General features: G+C 40.4%; 1 protein-coding gene across 3 annotated transcripts in view; it reads left to right on the top strand.

Moving 5' to 3' along the window:
- GAREM1 (GRB2 associated regulator of MAPK1 subtype 1) overlaps positions 1–17,773 on the top strand; it is a 204,307-nt gene that overhangs the window by 160,081 nt on the left and 26,453 nt on the right. For 2 of the 3 annotated variants that reach the window (XM_046024860.1, XM_046024859.1), the window contains exon 3: positions 2,841–2,971. In XM_046024860.1, the coding sequence (XP_045880816.1) occupies positions 2,841–2,971 (131 nt within the window). Of the gene's footprint in view, positions 1–2,840; positions 2,972–12,876; positions 13,019–17,773 lie in introns of those variants that run through there. The other variant, XM_046024862.1, reaches the window with a different exon arrangement.

The raw sequence follows: 17,773 nt of genomic DNA, 5'->3' as shown, positions 1-17,773 counted from the left end.
CACCCTCGTTCCTCCCTCCCAAGGTGTTGCGTCCAGCTCAGGTGCCACAGACAGTGATTCTGTTCTCCCTTGCATACATCCGGGCTTCTCTGCCCTTCCTTTGCGTCTCATCCGCACTTGGCAGTTTCACAGTTCTAGCTGGATCCAAATCTCTGTCGCTGTGTGCCAGTCCTTCTGCGTCGCCCATTGGCTGGAGGAAAACATACAACTCTACTGTTTAGTTTCACTTCTAGTTCATGACTGTGAACCTCAGGTGAGAACTTATGGCTGTCTGGCAGTCATGATGCGTCCTTCACTCTCAGTGGACTTTTCTGTGGTCTCCTCTTTTCTCAGCCTCCCACAGCTCATCGCTCAATCTTATTCTCCACAGATGCCTTTCTTATAGGGAGCTTCCACCAGATCCCACTGAGCTCTCACAGGTGACCTCCTGCTGAGGGCCAGCCCTTCCACTCCCGTGTCCCCTCTGCCTGTCCAGGGACATGCTCCGAATAATTCCATCCTCATAGTCTTGTCCCTCCCTTGGTCATTCCCATCAGCATCCACCATATTAAAGAAACCAAGAACGTGCCCTCGATCCTATCCCATGTGCTCCCTTCAGCCACCACATCATGTCTCTTCCCCCTTCACAGCCAAACTCCCCAGACGTCACCTGCTGTCCATTCCTGTTACTCCTGCTTCTCCCTTCTCAGCCTCCGTTAAATCCAGCTCAGTCAGGCTTGACCTCAACCATTCCACTGCTTAAGTAAAGTTGCTAAACCTGACAGTTGTCAGACCTCATCTCTCTCGCTCCTTGAAGTGCTCAGATCGCTGGCTTCTAGAATGCACCCCTTCTGGATTTGCCTCTCACTCCCCCCGCCAGTCCTTCTTAGTCTCCTGGGACTCGAGCCTTAGACCTCTTCTCTGTCTGCACTTAAGCCCATGCCCATCATCACCAAGTGCCGTGGCTTTGAAGATCATCTGTGTACTGATGACTCCTAGACTCTCTCAGCCAGACTTCTCTCTGAGCTCCACACGTTTATGTTTATCTACGAGCTTTGGGGATATTGCTGTTTGCGGCCTAGTCGATGTCTCAGACTGAACTCCGGATCCTAACCCCACCCTTCCAAACCTGCTTCCTTCAGCTGCTCAGGCCAAATTCATCACACGTTCTCACCTTTTCCAAACCCCTGCCATCTCCCAGCTGGACGATTCCAGGACCACCTCACTGCTGTCTGCCTCTACACCTTGTACCTCCACAGTGTGTTCTCAAAACAGCAGCCAGAGTGGTCCTTCTCTAACGTTGGTTACATCACTTCCTCGTGCATCCCCCCAGCAGCTCTCCGTCCCACTCAGAGCAACAAGTCTTCAAAGCTGTATGTAATCTGAACACCTGTTATTTCTCAGACTTTATTTCTCTTCCCTCTTGCCTTGGACTCAGCCCACTCCAGCTGTACTGGTAGCCAAGCAGGCAGCCACCCACCCATCCACCTGCATCTCTTTGCCTAGACTTTTGGCTATGATTAGAATTCATAGAACGCACCTCCCAGTGATGACACAGCTCACCTTCTCAGCCATACGTACTCTGGCGACCCTGCACTCTGTCCCCCTTGCCCAGCCCTATTAACAACATTTCTCACCCCTGACCTATTACATACCCTAGTCATTTATCCTATTTACCATTGTCTCCTGCTACAACGTAAGATTCAGAAGGATAGAGATTTTTATCTGGCCTATTTATTGACTTCTCTCCAGCATCTAGGATAATGCCTCCACCTAACAGATGGTGAAAAAAAGTCCTGAGAATATGAATGAAAGTTTATTTCCGCCCAATGCCCCGTAGACGCATGCTGAGAGATCTGCCCATTATAGCTTTTAATTCCTTTTCAAGTTTCTCAAGTGTTAGATTGTAAGCAGCCTTCAGAAAATGACTACCAAGAAACCCTGTCTTTGGCTTGAGTGCATACGGTCTTTTCTCCTAAGCTGTGAACAACTCCTCTAGAATGGAGCAGAAGTGTCGTCAATATTGAAAGTATATAAACAGCCATAGATGCTTGAAATTTTTAGGAATACGTTCAAAGATCTTCACAAATCCCCCAAATTATGGATACTGTGATGGTATGTTCTTCTCTCATGAACTTCCCACAGATACAATAAAAAGGAAAGAAGAAGCCACATGTGGTTCCAGATGCCACCTGGCTCGTGGCCAGGCTCACTCATCAGAAGGAGGCTCACCCCGTGGCCCAGAGTCGCTCTGCTCAGGCTTTTCATGCTTGTGCAGAGCAACACCCCACATTACAGCTGCTCATGAGCTTTCAGTGTTGCCCACATGTTGTTGAAACCAAGGATATCAATTCTGTGAGAGCCAGAGGTCCACTGTACTATTTTATCCTACCTGTAAGAGTTTTAAATACTCATTTTTTAAACAGTGAGCTCCCCCAGGTCACTCGGCCTTCGTTTCAGAAGATCACGTGTGTGGGTGTTAATTACAGCTAAATGCCAAGGCGATTCCTGTGAAAAACAAAATGAGCAATCATTTGTAACAGAGTAGGTTTTCGCTTTGAGACCAAATTACAGACAGGCATCCTTTCCGTTTGATTTTGGTCATCGGGTAACAAACTCTTGGTGTGAACAAAAAATGAGAAAGAAACAGTACATGATTGTTTTCCGTCTGTAAGCTGATTTTTCGATACATATTCTTGTTGAAGAAAACCTTCTGCCATGGTAACTTTTTCCCCCAATGATAATGATCTGAAGCCTTTGACAAAGAAGAGTGGGAGTAAAGGATAGGGGGATGCTGTCGCCACGGTGACAGCTGTCCAGCGTAAACATCTCACATCTCTTCCGTTTATCGTGTGTTTTAGGGCAATTCAAGCTGCTGGAACAAGACCGAGATATAAAGGAGCCAGTGCAATATTTCAACAGTGTGGAGGAGGTGGCTAAAGCATTTCCTGAACGCGTGTACGTCATGGAGGAAATAACATTCAACGTGAAGGTAGTTCTAGAAGAGCCAAATATTTATCCTCACTGAAATAATTTAACTTTCAGGTCATTACGTGCACAGCGTGTTCCCCTCTGTACCTCGTAGGAGAGTCCCATCCTCCTCATGGATTCGTGTCAGTGGCCAGAACGGATCTTTTTAAGAACCGCGTGAGCTCTAGCTGACCTGATTCTCCAACAGGTTACGACGTTAACATTATCTCTGGCTTGAACAACTGTCAAGGCAGATCAAAAGATTTCTTTCTTTCTTTCTTTCTTTTTTTTAATTTGGACTTTATTCTCTAACGTGTAATGGTTGTTGGACCAGCTCTTCTGTGAGGCTGGATGCTCCACTTGTGGGAGCAAGCAAAAGGCGTATGACATGACTAATAGCGAACACTTAAAGAAAAAGAGAGAAGGTTCCAGAGTACGCCCCGACGTCCACTCATATTCGTTCCATTCTTTGCAGACTGTCTCTGTCGGTACACACAGGGAAGATTGATGTGTAGAGTGTGGCCTAGTAGGTATTTATTGATCTTTGTCCCTCAGAGAAAAGCTAAATAGTGTTTACTGTGCTGTGTTCATTTTGCATTCTTAAAGGGACAGTTCTGTCCCTGGCTACAGAGTGAGCGAACTCCTTTGACTAGACTCGCTGTTGAAGAGGGACTAACCGGGGAAGCGGTGTCACTGAAGCCCAACCTTTTTGCCTGTGAATCCACTGTTTTCTCCAGCAACACCCACAGTTATGCTACAACAGTCTCGAAAGTGTTCACATTGAAACCATTAACCTTCTTTCAGCAGGAAGTCCAACTAAGTCACATTCTCTAAACATTTCAATATTTTGGGGGCAAGATGCCTGTTTGTTAGAAATCCGCTCTATGTGAAAAACAGACTGTAGGGTATCTTGGTCCAAGAATGCAACAGTGTCTTTGTGGATGAGTCACTCCACCCACACGCCTCAGGAAAGGGGGAACATGCCCAAGACGGCCTCCTTACTGGAGCAGTGGTTCTGCCCATTTGATCGGCCAAGCCAAGTTGTCCTTCCAGTTCTAAAATAGAGCGACTATCATCTACTTGATTTGGTTTTATGAGTAAAATGGGTCAATTTTGTGTCCTGTCAAATTCTTTACTAGCTAAATTACACTGGTTCTTTAAGCCCTTCCCTAACGTAGTCTGTGAGTCCTCAAGGCAACTTGAACTTACCTCAAGGTAATGAAAACATGTTCATTTTTAAATGTACCAAGTGTCGTTGGTCAGAAGCTAATCAAATCCTGTTTGATTCTTGTCTTGATATGATTGAAATCTTTCCTTAAAGCTTCTATTTTCAATTTCCTAAATGGAAAAAAAAAATTGTTTGGAAAGGGAAGTCCATACTTCTTAAACTGTTTTCTTGAAAACCTTGCATTTGCTGATAAATCATGAGAAAGTAATCATAAAAATTTTTTGATTTTTTAAAGGTTTTGTCAAGTATTAAAGTTTAAGTCTTTTGTGGCATATTGTACTTGTGAAAAAAATTTTTAAATGCTTGTAGCAGCTGTTTTGTGTGTGTGCGTGAAGTTGTATGAATATCAGCAGTGATTGGAACAATAATACTGAAATCAGTAAGGTTTGATGAGCTTTTTTTCTTTAATTTAATTTTTTTTCAGTGTTCAAAGAGTCGTTGTTTATACCACAATTGACTTGATTTATTCAAACATATGTAATAGAAATGCCATTTAAAAAATTCAGCACAACAGTGTGAATATATTTAACACTACTGACCTGTACACTTTAAAATGGTTAAGATGATAAATTTTATGTTATGTATATATTACCACAATTTTTCTAAAAAAGCCAAAAACAAAGTTCAAAGGCACCGACAAATGGGTATGTATGGATTACAAAGTTTACAGCATCCATAGAGCAGACTGGACCTGGGTTGAGTTCCTGTGCTATGCACACATAAATATTTACTACTTCTTGTCTATTACTTATAAAGTTTTAAGATGCTATCTCATCCATCCGGCATTAATCATTTAAGACACCGTTCGATTATATTCAAAGAAGAATTGATCAAAGAACCTCAGGAAATTCACACAAAGAAATACACAAAAATCTGTGCCTAATGAATAAATGCCCAGGTAAATAAATAAACCAGGGAGGTTTATGGCAAAGATGTCTGGGTACTACCTGACCACCCCCCACCAAACACAGTGTTGGAAGTCATGGTTTATAAGAATTGATTGTAATGTGCATGTGTGCAGTGCTTAATGGGAGAGCTAAGTGGTGTGCTTGGTTACTGCTTTGCCTGGAGAGGGAGAAAAAGAATAAGAAACAGTACAGTAGGGGTGCCTGGCTGGCTCAGTTGGTAGAGCATGGGACAGTTCAAGGCCCATACTGAGCATAGAGCTTACGTAAAAAAACACAACAGTACCCCATTCTCATAAATATAGCTATTATAAATAGTATTAAATATTATATAAATATAGATATTATCCAGAAAGCAATTTTTTAAGTGATAGCAGAATTCGGGCCTCCATTTCAAATAGAGCATAAATGAGATCAAGAGGATAAAAAAACTAAATGACTTGCAGCTAAGAATTGGCAGCCAACAGGCATCTTAGGAGTCAAAAGGCACAATGATTATTTTAAATAAGGAAATATATATATGAAGTCATACATACTTATAATAACAAATAGAAATGAAATGTAGTAACGGCGTGGAGTAGAAGGGAGGTGTTGAAAGATTGGGAACTCTGTAGTGATTGTTACTTTCAAGACTGTAGCAGAATTGTATCTAAAATTTAATGGATAGGATTAGTACCCTTCACCAATTTATTTAAAATTAAGCCATTCCTGGGGCACCTGGCTGGCTGAGTTGGTGGAGTGTGTGACTCTTGATGGGGTCATGAGTTCGAGCCCCATGTTAGGTGAAAAGATTACATTTTAAAAAATTAAAAATAAGCCATTCCTTTTATCTTGAAGTTAAATGTCTTTAAGATGCCTTGATGTGTTTGAAATGACCTGCCTGATTGGCCCATCATTGATTAACTTGCATGAAGTGCATTAGTATATGTTAAATGTTTAATTCTTTAACCAGCAAACATTTGAAGCACCTCCTGTATGTCTAGCCACTGGGAATAAACAGTGAATACGCACACTGTGGAGGTTGTGTCTGTTGAAGTGGCAGACAATAAATATACAGGTACAAATACTACCTCCAAATAAAGAGATCCAGGAGACAGTTGGGTGTACAAGTTTGGAGCTTGGGGCAAGGGGTGGGCTTACATGTTTGGGCTCATCGGCTCCTCGATGGCATTTAAGACACAGAGCTGGTTGAGTTCATATACATCTGTGCTTCTCAGTCAGAGGAGATTTTTTTTTTCCCTCCCAGGGACATTTGACAATGTCAGGGTACAATTTTGATTGCTACAGCTTGGAGAAGGGTGAGTGCTACTGGCTTCTAGTGGGTAGAGGACAAGGATGCTGCTGAAGACCCTGTAGTACACAGGGCAGCCCCGCATCAAAGAATGATCTGGCCCAAAATGTCAGTAGTGCCAAAGCTGAGAAACTCTGACCTTGGCACTAGATAAAGAAGAGAGGAGACCAAGGACTGAGCCCTGGAACACCCCAGCATTGGGGTCCAAGAAAGATTACAGGCAGTAACAGTGAGATAGAAAGATGATGGAGCGTGTGGATAGATGTTCCGGAAGCCAAATGGCTTGAAAAAGTGTTTCAAAGAGGAATGGACAACAGTGTCAAATGCTACTGACTGATGAAAATAGAGGAGGACTGGAAACTAGCCATAAAGTTCAGCAGAGTGGAAGCCTTGTTAGCCTTGACAGGAAGAAAATAATAATCAGTTCAGAGACCTAGAAAGTTAAGTTTACCAGGAAAGTATAATAGGATGTTCGCTGAGTTTTGTCAAGGTATGCATTTCAAGTGAGATTACTCAGCACCAGTTTTTTTTTTCTTCCAGCCATCTTTGGCTTCCTGGATGTAGATACAGAGTAAACAGAGCCTTAGGTTTAATCAGAGCTAGGGCTCTACTGGGTGAGTGTAACAGAAGTGAGCAAAGGTGTGGACAGAGTGTGCCCTAGAGTGACAGGTAGTGATGAGCCGTAGACTCCTCATTGAATAAAGAAGTGTGAATACAAGAATTGTAACCCCTGTGAAAACTAGAGATCTTAACAGGGTTAAGGAACTTCTGAAGTGGTGAAGAAAGTGATGTGCAAAATTGGAGTGCCGGTAGAGCATAAAATGCTTGAAATTAAACTTTAGGCAATAATATAGGAAACGGCAGGAGTAGCTATTTTTTTTTTTCAAATCTAAGTATGTCCTGGGCACCTGGCTGGCTCAGCTGGGGGAAAGTGCGACTCTCAATCTCGGGGTTGTGAGTTTGAGCCCCATGTTGGGTGTAGAGATTACTTAAATAAACTTTAAAAAATAAAAAACAGATGAAAACCAGTCTAAGTATGTCCATTTGAGTGAGCACCTAAGGTGGTAGAAAATGGGAGATGAGATGGTCAAGGAAATGAAAGAATATATGGACAGGTAGCCTCTTGCTCATCATTTGTGTGCATTGGCTCCAGTGCCTCCTAATAAGCCAGTGGCATTTGATATTTTTGAGACAGCAGTCACCTGCCTCTTTCACATTGTCTCCTGTATCCATCCAGTTTTTGGTTTCCCTGGTGATAGTTCTAGTTCGTTCTTTCTTTCTTTCTTTCTTTCTTTCTTTCTTTCTTTCTTCTTTCTTCTTTCTTCCTTCTTCTTCCTTCTTTCTTCTTTCTTCCTTCTTCTTCCTTCTTTCTTCCTCCTTCTTCCTTCTTCTTCTTTTTTACCTGCTTACTGCATTTTTTTTTAAGATATATTTATTTATTTGGGGGAGAGAGGGAGAGGGGAAGGGCAGAGGGAGAAAGAGAGAATTTCAAGCAGACTCTCCGCTGGGCATGGAGCCCAACATGGGGCCTGATCTCACAACCCTGCAGTCGCAGCCTGAGCTGAAATCAAAGGTGGGACACCCGACCAGCTGAAATCAAAAGAGGATGATGTGGTGGTTGAAATCACCCAACCATCCAGGCATATTTGTTTTTAACTATAACAGGCATTTTCTTTCTTAACGATTAGTTTTAATTTTTCATCAGCCATCACTATCATCACGTTTACTTCCAGAGTCAGAAGCTGTCCTGTGTCAGTTGGCTAATCCCAACTAAAGACTCATTCTTCTACCTTTTAATTAGAGAAATAGTCACACAGACAGTTTTCAGGCATGCACCTTTCTTTAAACAAGCTCCCGTGATCTAAAGAACATATTGGACTGTGTAGTGTCGCTCACACTCTGAATTCTGAGCTGAGTCCAATGAAGGCATTGGGCTGTGACCACAGAAAGGTCACATGGCCCCTTGAGTCTAGGGGTCATCACCTGCAAAACAGGGATTATTCTGTCCTCCTCAGAGACTTTTCATGAGAATTAAATGAAATAATGCACTACTGTGCTTTGCAAGTGCCTAGTATAGGAGTTGGGAAACTATATCCTTGGGTATGGCACTGTTTTTCAAATAAAGTTTTATTGGGACACAGCCACCCCATGCATAGGGGTGTGCCGTGTCGGTGGCTGCTTCACAATACAATAGTAGGATTGAGTCGTTGCAGCAGAGATCATATGGCACACAAGCCTAAAATTATTACTATCTGGCCCTGTAAGAAAAAGTTTGCCAACCTCTGATTCAGAACATAAAATCATACTAAATTAAGTTTCACATAAAAAAAAAAAAATTCCCACCACAGATTATTTCACTTACTCTTTATTTAGTTCTTTGTACCCTGGACTTGATATTAAAAACTAGGTACCTAGTAACTGTTGTTGTTGCTGTTTCAAAATACCCCTTCACCTCAGATACTTTTTTGGAAACTTATTATACTGGTACCCAGTGAATTATTTCAAACCTCTTCCAGCCTTTTGAACTAAGCCCAATACTAATGAGAAATTTTCCCACACATGTACTTTCTGCCACCAAAATAATGACTAACAAATTACGCCCTGATTTCACTTCTGTCCTTCCTGAGACGTAAGCAGAGGGCAGAAAAGATGGCCTTCCATTTGGCATTGGGTAATAACCTGCCACCCTTGGTAAGCACGTAAGAGGCCTTCTGACTTCACGGCTCTCACCCAAAAGCTCTCTACATTAAAATTAGTGCTCTCGAGTCAGAAGAGAGTCCAAATACCCTGATCTCGATGCTATAATGTTGCTATTTTCATTTCAGCTAGTGAGGTCCAAGGTTTCAGCTGTTCTAGCATAGATTTTCCCCAGAGGCAAAATAACAAGTTTGCATTGTCTCAAGTGGGGGAAATGCCTCACAGGGGAATAGTGAGATTTCAGGCAGACCGGGAGTGTAGTCACCGCTTCTGCGGGCACAGACCTCTCCAGAACCATTACCATGTGGTCTGGGGCAAGAGCTGAGCCGACATTCCTGTCACCTGCATATCAGCTCGTGATTACTGGGTTTGGCACCTGTTTTTGGCAGGGGTGGCAGTGTCTAGCAGCACAGCTATCCCAGTGGGAGAAGGATTGCAGTGTTGTCTTTTTTTAATAGGAAAAAAAAAATCCTGTAAGATTCAGAGAACTTGAATGATAACTGAGCCTCTAGAATGATACTGAGAAACATGACCGAGAGTAAAATGAAATATTATAAATAATCCAGCACAACTAAGGAAGTTTATAGACAAGTTTTTATAATCATCTCCTTTTAGATCTGGGAAGGCCCTTAGACACTGCTGAGCCCTAGTCTTCCTTTGGACAAATAGGAAAACTAAGAAACAGATGTTAGCTGACTTCATTGATTCACACGAAGCCACAGAACTATGTAGCAGCAAAAGCTGGGTGTCCTGATTCAGTCTGGTCATCTTTGTGCTCCCTTGAATGCTGTTTGTGGATTGAGCTAAGGCTTGTGATTGTGATTGGAATATCCTTTCACAGTGACACTGTAGCTTGTATAGTTAATTCATTTTCTTATCTAAAAATCTAAATAAATGTGTCCTGTAATTATTACCCAGCCAAAGTCTTCTGTCTTTTGCACTTTGGAAACAGCTATGGTCTCACACACAGGACTTGGCAGCTTTTACGAATGTTCTATGTATATAGATATATATGTATATAGATTTTTAGATCTTTCCTGATGCCAGTACTTAAAAAAGAAAATCCTACAAGTAAACTTACTATCAACATCAGTGCAGCATATGTCAAAACGAACCCTTTTAAAAACAACAAAAACACCCCTGTAAAGTATAAACCCAGAAATTTTTAAGTATTAACCAGTATTGTCATAGAAACTGGGCTACATACAGTTGGCCCCTTGCCTTGTTGCTTGAAGCAGTGCTAAAGGTAACAACACAGCACCACGCAATAAAAAAGCAAGAGTTCTAAGTTTAAGGTGAGTGGTTTGTGCAACTTGATGCTGAACTTGAGATTTTTTCCAGGGCTTCCAAGTTACTGAGAATCAGCTATCCACCCCCCCCACCCCCACCCCCCACCCCCCCCCCCGCAAATCACAGATTAGAGGCAGTTCATGTGCCTTTTATCTTAACATGTTAGTTACCCCTTTTAGAGTTGCCATCTGAAAAAGATGAAGAAATACAGCTCTTCCTCTTCTGCCAGCTCCTTAGACTATATCCCATTTCCACATATAAAGTAGTTAACAAATCAAACATATGTCCTGTTACTTTCTTTCCTCCTTTTAACAGAACAGCTCCACACAAGGCCTTGAGAATACATTGATGGAGAGGTTTTGGGCTGTTTATGATTCTACTCTTGTCATAATTATTTTATTCTCTGACATCTTTCTGATCATTTTGTCTTTTAGGCAAAACCAACTTGCTATGTAGACTTTGTTCTGTGTCTGTCAGCCGTCCCGTGGTTGTCCTCTGAAGTAATACGAAACAGTGGCGCTGAAGCATTAGTGTTCTTTGGGGAATCGTGTGTGTGTGTGTGTGTGTGTGTGTGTGTGTGTGTGGTTTTAAGAGTGCAGTTCAGGCAAAACCACCATTCCTAGTTTAAAATACCATTCCTAATGTCTGTCATGACAGTTCAGAAAAAACATCTCCTCCACATGTTTTAAGATTATAATAATCAGAGAGGTGGGTTTTTCTTATGAGGTTTCAAAATGAATAGGAATCATTTGCTCTGTTATTTTCTACCTCCTCTCTGGCACCTTTAGAGCACGAGTGATTTTAGTTAGCCACCCTTTTGGGGAGCTGTGAATTTTATCAAAAGTTCCGTCCAAAGAACTATAATTTCATTTCAGTTTCCTGAAATGTGTAATACTTTTCTTCCATCTTAACGAGAAGTACTGGAACAAAAGTTAAACTTCTCTCCATCTCCTGAGAGGTGTTATGACTTTTGTCTTTATATGGAGAGACCTTACACTGAGAATTGGGTGTTTTATGGTCTCATTCAAATTGTTTGTCGCCTCTTACATTAGTTAGAATAGCTGACTTAATTAGCCATCCCTGGTTCCATTTTTCATATTCACTTCTGTTACACTGTGGGCTGGTAACCAGGTTGGATGTAATTTTGATTGTAGGGGAGGAAGTGTGCTGAGTTATGGCCCTTAAAGGCTTTCCTATAAGCCCTAACATCAACATCACATCTTTTTGCCTGCTCAGAGGCCTTAGCTCCACTTCCTTGTTCTTGGCTGTATTCCAGAGACATGAGAAATTATTGATTACTGTGTAACCTGAATTTTGTCAGATGTAAGAACAAATTTCTTAAATGAAGATTGAACGGATTTGGAGATAGCCAACTTGTATTTTTGCTTTCCAGTTGTTTAAAATTGCATGTTTTCTTTACCATGAGTCACGTCACTTATTTTCAAAATTCGTTCAGAATGACAAATTGGATACAGTTGTGAGGTTAATTATTTCAGTGTTTGAAGATAGCCCCGTGGGCCAGTGAGTTTTGTTTTGGTTAGTGTTTTTTGTTTTTTGGTGGGGGGGGGGGTGTCATCTGAGGTTTTGAGGCCTTGTCTGAAAAACTAACCTTGTTGCTTGAAGCAGTGCTTGAAGCCCTCTGCTGTACCATCACAGATTAAATCACTGCCATTTTACTTGTCGTCTTTGCCCTGTTTCCTGTTGAAAACGAAAAAAAAGAGAGAGATACTCAGGATTGACAAGTAACTCCCTGCCCCTTTGTGTCTCATGTTCTGCCATTTTCCCAAAGGAAAGAATTAGAAAAATTGAACTTTGGGGGAAATGATCTAATATTAATCAAATATTAGCTGTTTAATCTAGCCGTCAGATCAGTCCTGATTTTTTTTCCCAAGGGTTGCAGTGTTAACCTCTGTTCCATGTTTGATCTTTAGAACAACTGTTCTTAGAAAACAGATTATCTATTGCCAGAAACGTCTGCGGGTGTGGGTGTGTGTAAAATTTTCTATCAGTGTTTTAAAATGTTCCTTGACCATGGGGTATTATTAATTCTGAATGGTATTACGAACAGTAAAACCCTGATAGTTTCCTGGATTAGACCTATTAGAGTTGTTTAGATAACACACTTTGAATTACTTCCTCTCAGGAAACACTGAAACTGGAAATGTTAACCAGGCACGCATACCGAAGCACTTAGACAGAACGCATTGTTTCTTTTGCTATTAAAAAAATAGAAAAGGAAAGAAATTATGCAAATAAATCACATCTGTGGAAACCAGAGGAGACTGCTGGGCTCAACTGCCAAAGGAAGAGCATTTATTTATTGGATTTTTCATCTGTCGCTGACAGTGACCACAGGATCTGTCGGAACGTTCGTTAGTCTCATAATTTATGCAGAGCTAATTGCTAGCATTAATGATGTCATCAGGTTTGGGAGCGTGGAATTACAGATTGTCCTCACATATGTTAGGCATTTTTAATGTATGGGAGTAGGAGTAACTTCCGTTACAAGTATACACATACACAACAACGCAGACAAAACCGTTGAATGTGCCCAGAGAGTGACATATAGCAAGGACAATTTTGATCTGTTTCATCTGTGCACGTAGTGGCTGATGGGTATCTCCGGAGCAGCCTAGACCTTCTCTTTCAGCTCGTCTGGTATGTGGTACTCACGAGCCCATATGATTTCTTCATTTTATAAGGTGTATGCTTATAAAGGTAAATTAGGAAAAAAATATCTTAAGGATTGATTTAAAGAGCTGGGAAGAAACATATGCTCTGTTGTTGCTTCACATTTGAGAAGCACTGTTGGCTCCTTGTGTGTTAACTGGAAATAGTTTGTTGTATGAGTGAGTGTGTGTGTGTGTGTGTTTCTCAAGTCTCCTGAGAACCCTTTCTCTCAACATCTCTGTCTCCATCCTGATCCAAATGGATGGATTGCCAAGTTTTTTACAAAGTTTCACCAGAAGGGAAGTACAGCAGTGCAGCTGAGTGTTTTGGAGGCTAGTCTATCTTAAAATGGTCTATTTTTTTGAATCACTTCAATATGTTCACTTCCTTTGGGATATAACTGTAAGGATATTTCAGGCCCTCTTCTGACATTAAGTTTTATTCTGGGATAACACACTGAATAAAAACTTGAGCAATTCTTCAGTATAGAAGAAAGGATAATGCTTAAAGTAGTGGTTTGAGCTTGAAAACAGTAGTGGGTAGAAATAGAAACCAGCATGAAAATACAGAGATGTGAAAGGCAATGAGAAACAGAATTATTAAGAATTCAAATGTTGGGGCACCTGGGTGGCTTAGTTAAGTATCCAACTCTTGATCTCAGCTCAGGTCTTGATTTCAGGGCTGTAAATTCAAGCCCAGCATGGAGCCTACTTTAAAAAAAAAAAAAAAAGAATTTAAATGTTTTGGGGGCACCTGGCTGGCTTAGTTGGTACAGCATGTGACTGTCGATCTCAGGGTCATGAGTTCAAGCCCCACACTGGGCGTAGAGCTTACTTGGGGGGGAAAAAAAAAACTTAAATGTTTTTATTGTTCCTAAAAGTAATAACAAGAGTAATGGCCTCCATTTATTGAGGGCTTACCACTGTGGGAGGTTGTTTACGTACATTGATTAAACTTGTGAAGTACACTGTCGTGTTGTCATTTTATGGAGAGGATGCTGAGGCTCAAAAAAGTGAAATACTTTTTCTGAGGTCACTAATAGTGAAGATAGATTCAAACTTTGCTGGTAATAAGTTAATAGTATTGACCCAATTAATTTCCAAAGGCCATAGTTCTTTTCATTCACTTATACCTGGGGTCAGCAAACTTTCTATAAAGGGACAAAGAATAAATATGTTAGTTTGTGGGCCATATAGTTACTGTCACAGTTCCTCAACACTGCCATAAATTATGCATAAATGAATGGACACAGCAGTGTCCTAATAAAACTTTATTTGCAAATGCAAGTATTGGGTCAGATTTGGACTGTGCGTAGTAGTTTGCTGAGCTCTGATCTGTATTGTTATATACATAGCTAGATGCTAGCTAAAAACAAAAGCCTTAGGATAAACTAAAATTAGAATTAATAGCAAATGAGTCTTTTTAGGATTCTTGGTGACGAAAGTCAACAAAATAAAGTAACTGAAACCTTGAAGTTACAGGTCCTATAGGAAAAGAAAGTCAGCCCTCATATGGGCCAAAGACTATAATTTATCAATGATTCATTAGCTTAAAAAAAAAAAAGAACAAACCCTAAACTATTTTCTTTAAAACTGTCAAGGTCATAAAAAACAAGGAAAGACCAAGAAACTCACAAAATCAAGGACTGGATGTGGTGTCGTATCCTGGTTTGATCCTGAAAGAGAAAAAGGACATTAGTGCAAAAAAATAATGAAACCCAAGTAAAGCTTTGTGGTTAAGTTAGTCATCTTGTATTAGTGTTAATTTCTTAGTTTTGATAATATGCCATGGTTGTGTAGAATGTTAACAGGAGAAGCTAGACAAAGGTATACAGCTTTGCAACTTTTCTGCAAATCTGGAATTGTTGCAAATAAAAAGTTAAATTGTGTTTATTTATTATTAATTAATTTATTTAGATTCCTAAACGTAACTCCAATGTAGGAGCCCAAATGAATACTGAATCTGAAAGTAAACACAGTTAAGTGTGGTCTTACTAAAAATAATACTCCTAACACTTACTCTGAATCACCTAAAATGGACTTTAAACCTTATGGGCCTGAACTGCCATTAAAATAATATTGTCCTGCCATTTAGGTACTGATAATGCCTGCTAGAGAAATGCATTTCATTATAGAGACAACAGAGCTGTTTGTTTTTTATAGCACTAACATGGATTGACAAATTGCTTGTTCCAAAGATTAAAATTATATAGAGATGACCTAGAATAGTGCGTGAGAAATTATTTACAAAGACTGCCACCTTCAAGTCTTCTAAACACATACTGATGATTACTGCTCAGTAAACAACACGAACATGGCCAATCACTTTACCCAGATGCTTTTTCATTAACATAAATGAAAAACAATCTCAGCCTTAATGTAAGCCTGGTACTGAAACTGATAAAGATAACATAATAAAACGATAGACTAACTTCACCTGTGACTGAGATACCTAAGTCATAGATCAAATAGTATCAAAGAATCATGCAATACACTTTTTTAAAAAATTTTGTTTATTTATTTGACAGACAGAGATCACGAGTAGGCAGAGAGAGAGGAGGAAGCAGGCTCCATGCTGAGCAGAGAGCCCGAAGAGGGGCTCCATAACAGGATCCTGGGATCATGACCTGACCGAAGGCAGAGGCTCTAACCCACTGAGCCACCCAGGCACCCCCATGCAATAAACTTTGAAGTGCACCATGGTCATACACAGATTATTTCAGACGTGTAGCATTGTTTTACTATTTGGGAATCTACTATTTTAATATAAAATCAGGACATCAAAGTTAAAAATAAACATATGACTATCTTATTGGGTGCAGAAATGGCATTTGATTAAAAACATTATTTTAGGGCCTCTGGATGGCTCACCTCATTGAGCGTCCCACTCAGTTTCAGCTCAGGTCATGATCTCAGGGTCGTGGGATCGAGCCACATGTTAGGCTCTTTGCTCAGCCATGGAGTCTGCTTATCTCCCCCTCTCCCTCTCTCTCTGCTCCTCCCCCCTGTTCGCACACACATGCACTTTCTCTCTAAAATAAATAAATGAAATCTTTAAAAAATAAAAACATTTTAAAAATTTCTTCATAGAAACTTTTAGAAAACTAGAATGGGAAAGACACATTACTAACATGATAAAATCCATCTCAAACCAATGAATTTCTCATGTGATCAGCTTTAATAACAAATAATTCACATTAAATATGGAACAACATTCTCACCACCACACTGTTGTCGGGGAAAAGGGATGAAGACTGAAAAGATGAAGATGAATTTTGCATTGGTTACATAAGATTTAATCACTTAAGAATCCTAAGATTATCACTGGAAAAACTCTTACGGTGAGGTTACTGGTCATGGAGAATAGCAACAAACCGTATGTGTGAACGAACAGCAATGTTCAGGGATTAATAACGAAGGCAAATGTAATTACTAATAAGGGAAATAAAAGATCTCAGTAGATGATGAGAATTACCATGTGCCTATTTAGAAATATTTTGATGATGTCACTCTATAGTTAAGTACACTCACAGAGGTATCACTCCCTCATTCTACTAGTTTCCTCCCTCCTGTAAGGACCAATTTCATTGTTTTCTTTTTTTAATTTTTATTTATTTATTTGACAGACAGACAGAGACAGCAAGAGAGGGAATACAAGCAGAGGGAGTGGGAGAGGGAGAAGCAGGCTTCCCTCTGAACAGGGAGCCTGATGTGGGGCTCGATCCCAGGACTCTAGGATCATGACCTGAGCCGAAGGCAGATATTTAACTAACTGAGCCCCCAATTTCATTGGTTTTCTGGTTTATTTTTCTTGTATTGCTTGTTGTTGTTTTTAATTTCAGAAGAATATATACTGATTTTTCCGAAGGTGCAGTATACTGTTTAATCTTGCATGCACTTTGGGTGGTTTCTTTTTTGGGGGGGGGGGGTTACTTAGTATGTCCTGAAAGTCATTTTCCTATTAGTTCATTGTTTTCTATTAATTCATTAAACTCATCATTCTTGTTCTTCTTTTTTTAAAAGATTTTATTTATTTATTTATTTGACAGACAGAGGTCACAAGTAGACAGAGAGGCAGGCAAAGAGAGGAAGGAAAGCAGGCTTCCTGCTGAGCAGAGAGCCCCATGCGGGGCTCGATCCCAGGACCCCGGAATCATGACCCGAGCCGAAAGCAGAGGCTTTAACCCACTGAGCCACCCAGGCGCCTCTTCATTCTTGTTCTTATTTGCATAAAATATTTTGTGTTTGTGTCATAGTTCATTCAGCCAATCTACTATGTTTGAGCATTTAGATTGATTTGAAGATTTTGCAAATACAAATAATGCTATAATGAATAACCTTGTGCATTTGCATTTTCACACTGTGGGAGGAATGTCTTCAGATAATTTCCTAGAAGTAGGATTGCTGAATGGAGGGATAAACACATACATGGTTTGGTTCAGTATTGCCAAACTCCCACCACAGGGCTTGTGTCATTTGCATTTCTACCAACTATGGTGAAGAGTGCTTGTTTCCCCGTAGCCTCATCCACTGAGTATGCTGTCAAGCTTTTGAATATTTTTCAGTGTTCTAGGTAAGAAGCAGTATCTCAGTATAATTTTCATTTACTTTCCTCTAATTACAAAAGAAGTTGAACATCATTCCATGGATTTGAAGTCTGTTGTGCGCCTTTTTTTAGTGACTTGGTTTTTCATGACTTACACCTGTTTTTCTGGGGGCTTTCTGGTCATGTCTTAAAAGTTGC

Source organism: Meles meles, chromosome 12 (genome assembly GCF_922984935.1).
Source record: "Meles meles chromosome 12, mMelMel3.1 paternal haplotype, whole genome shotgun sequence".
In the NCBI taxonomy this organism is placed as follows: Eukaryota; Metazoa; Chordata; class Mammalia; order Carnivora; family Mustelidae; genus Meles; species Meles meles.
This window is presented reverse-complemented; position numbering and strand designations above follow the sequence as displayed.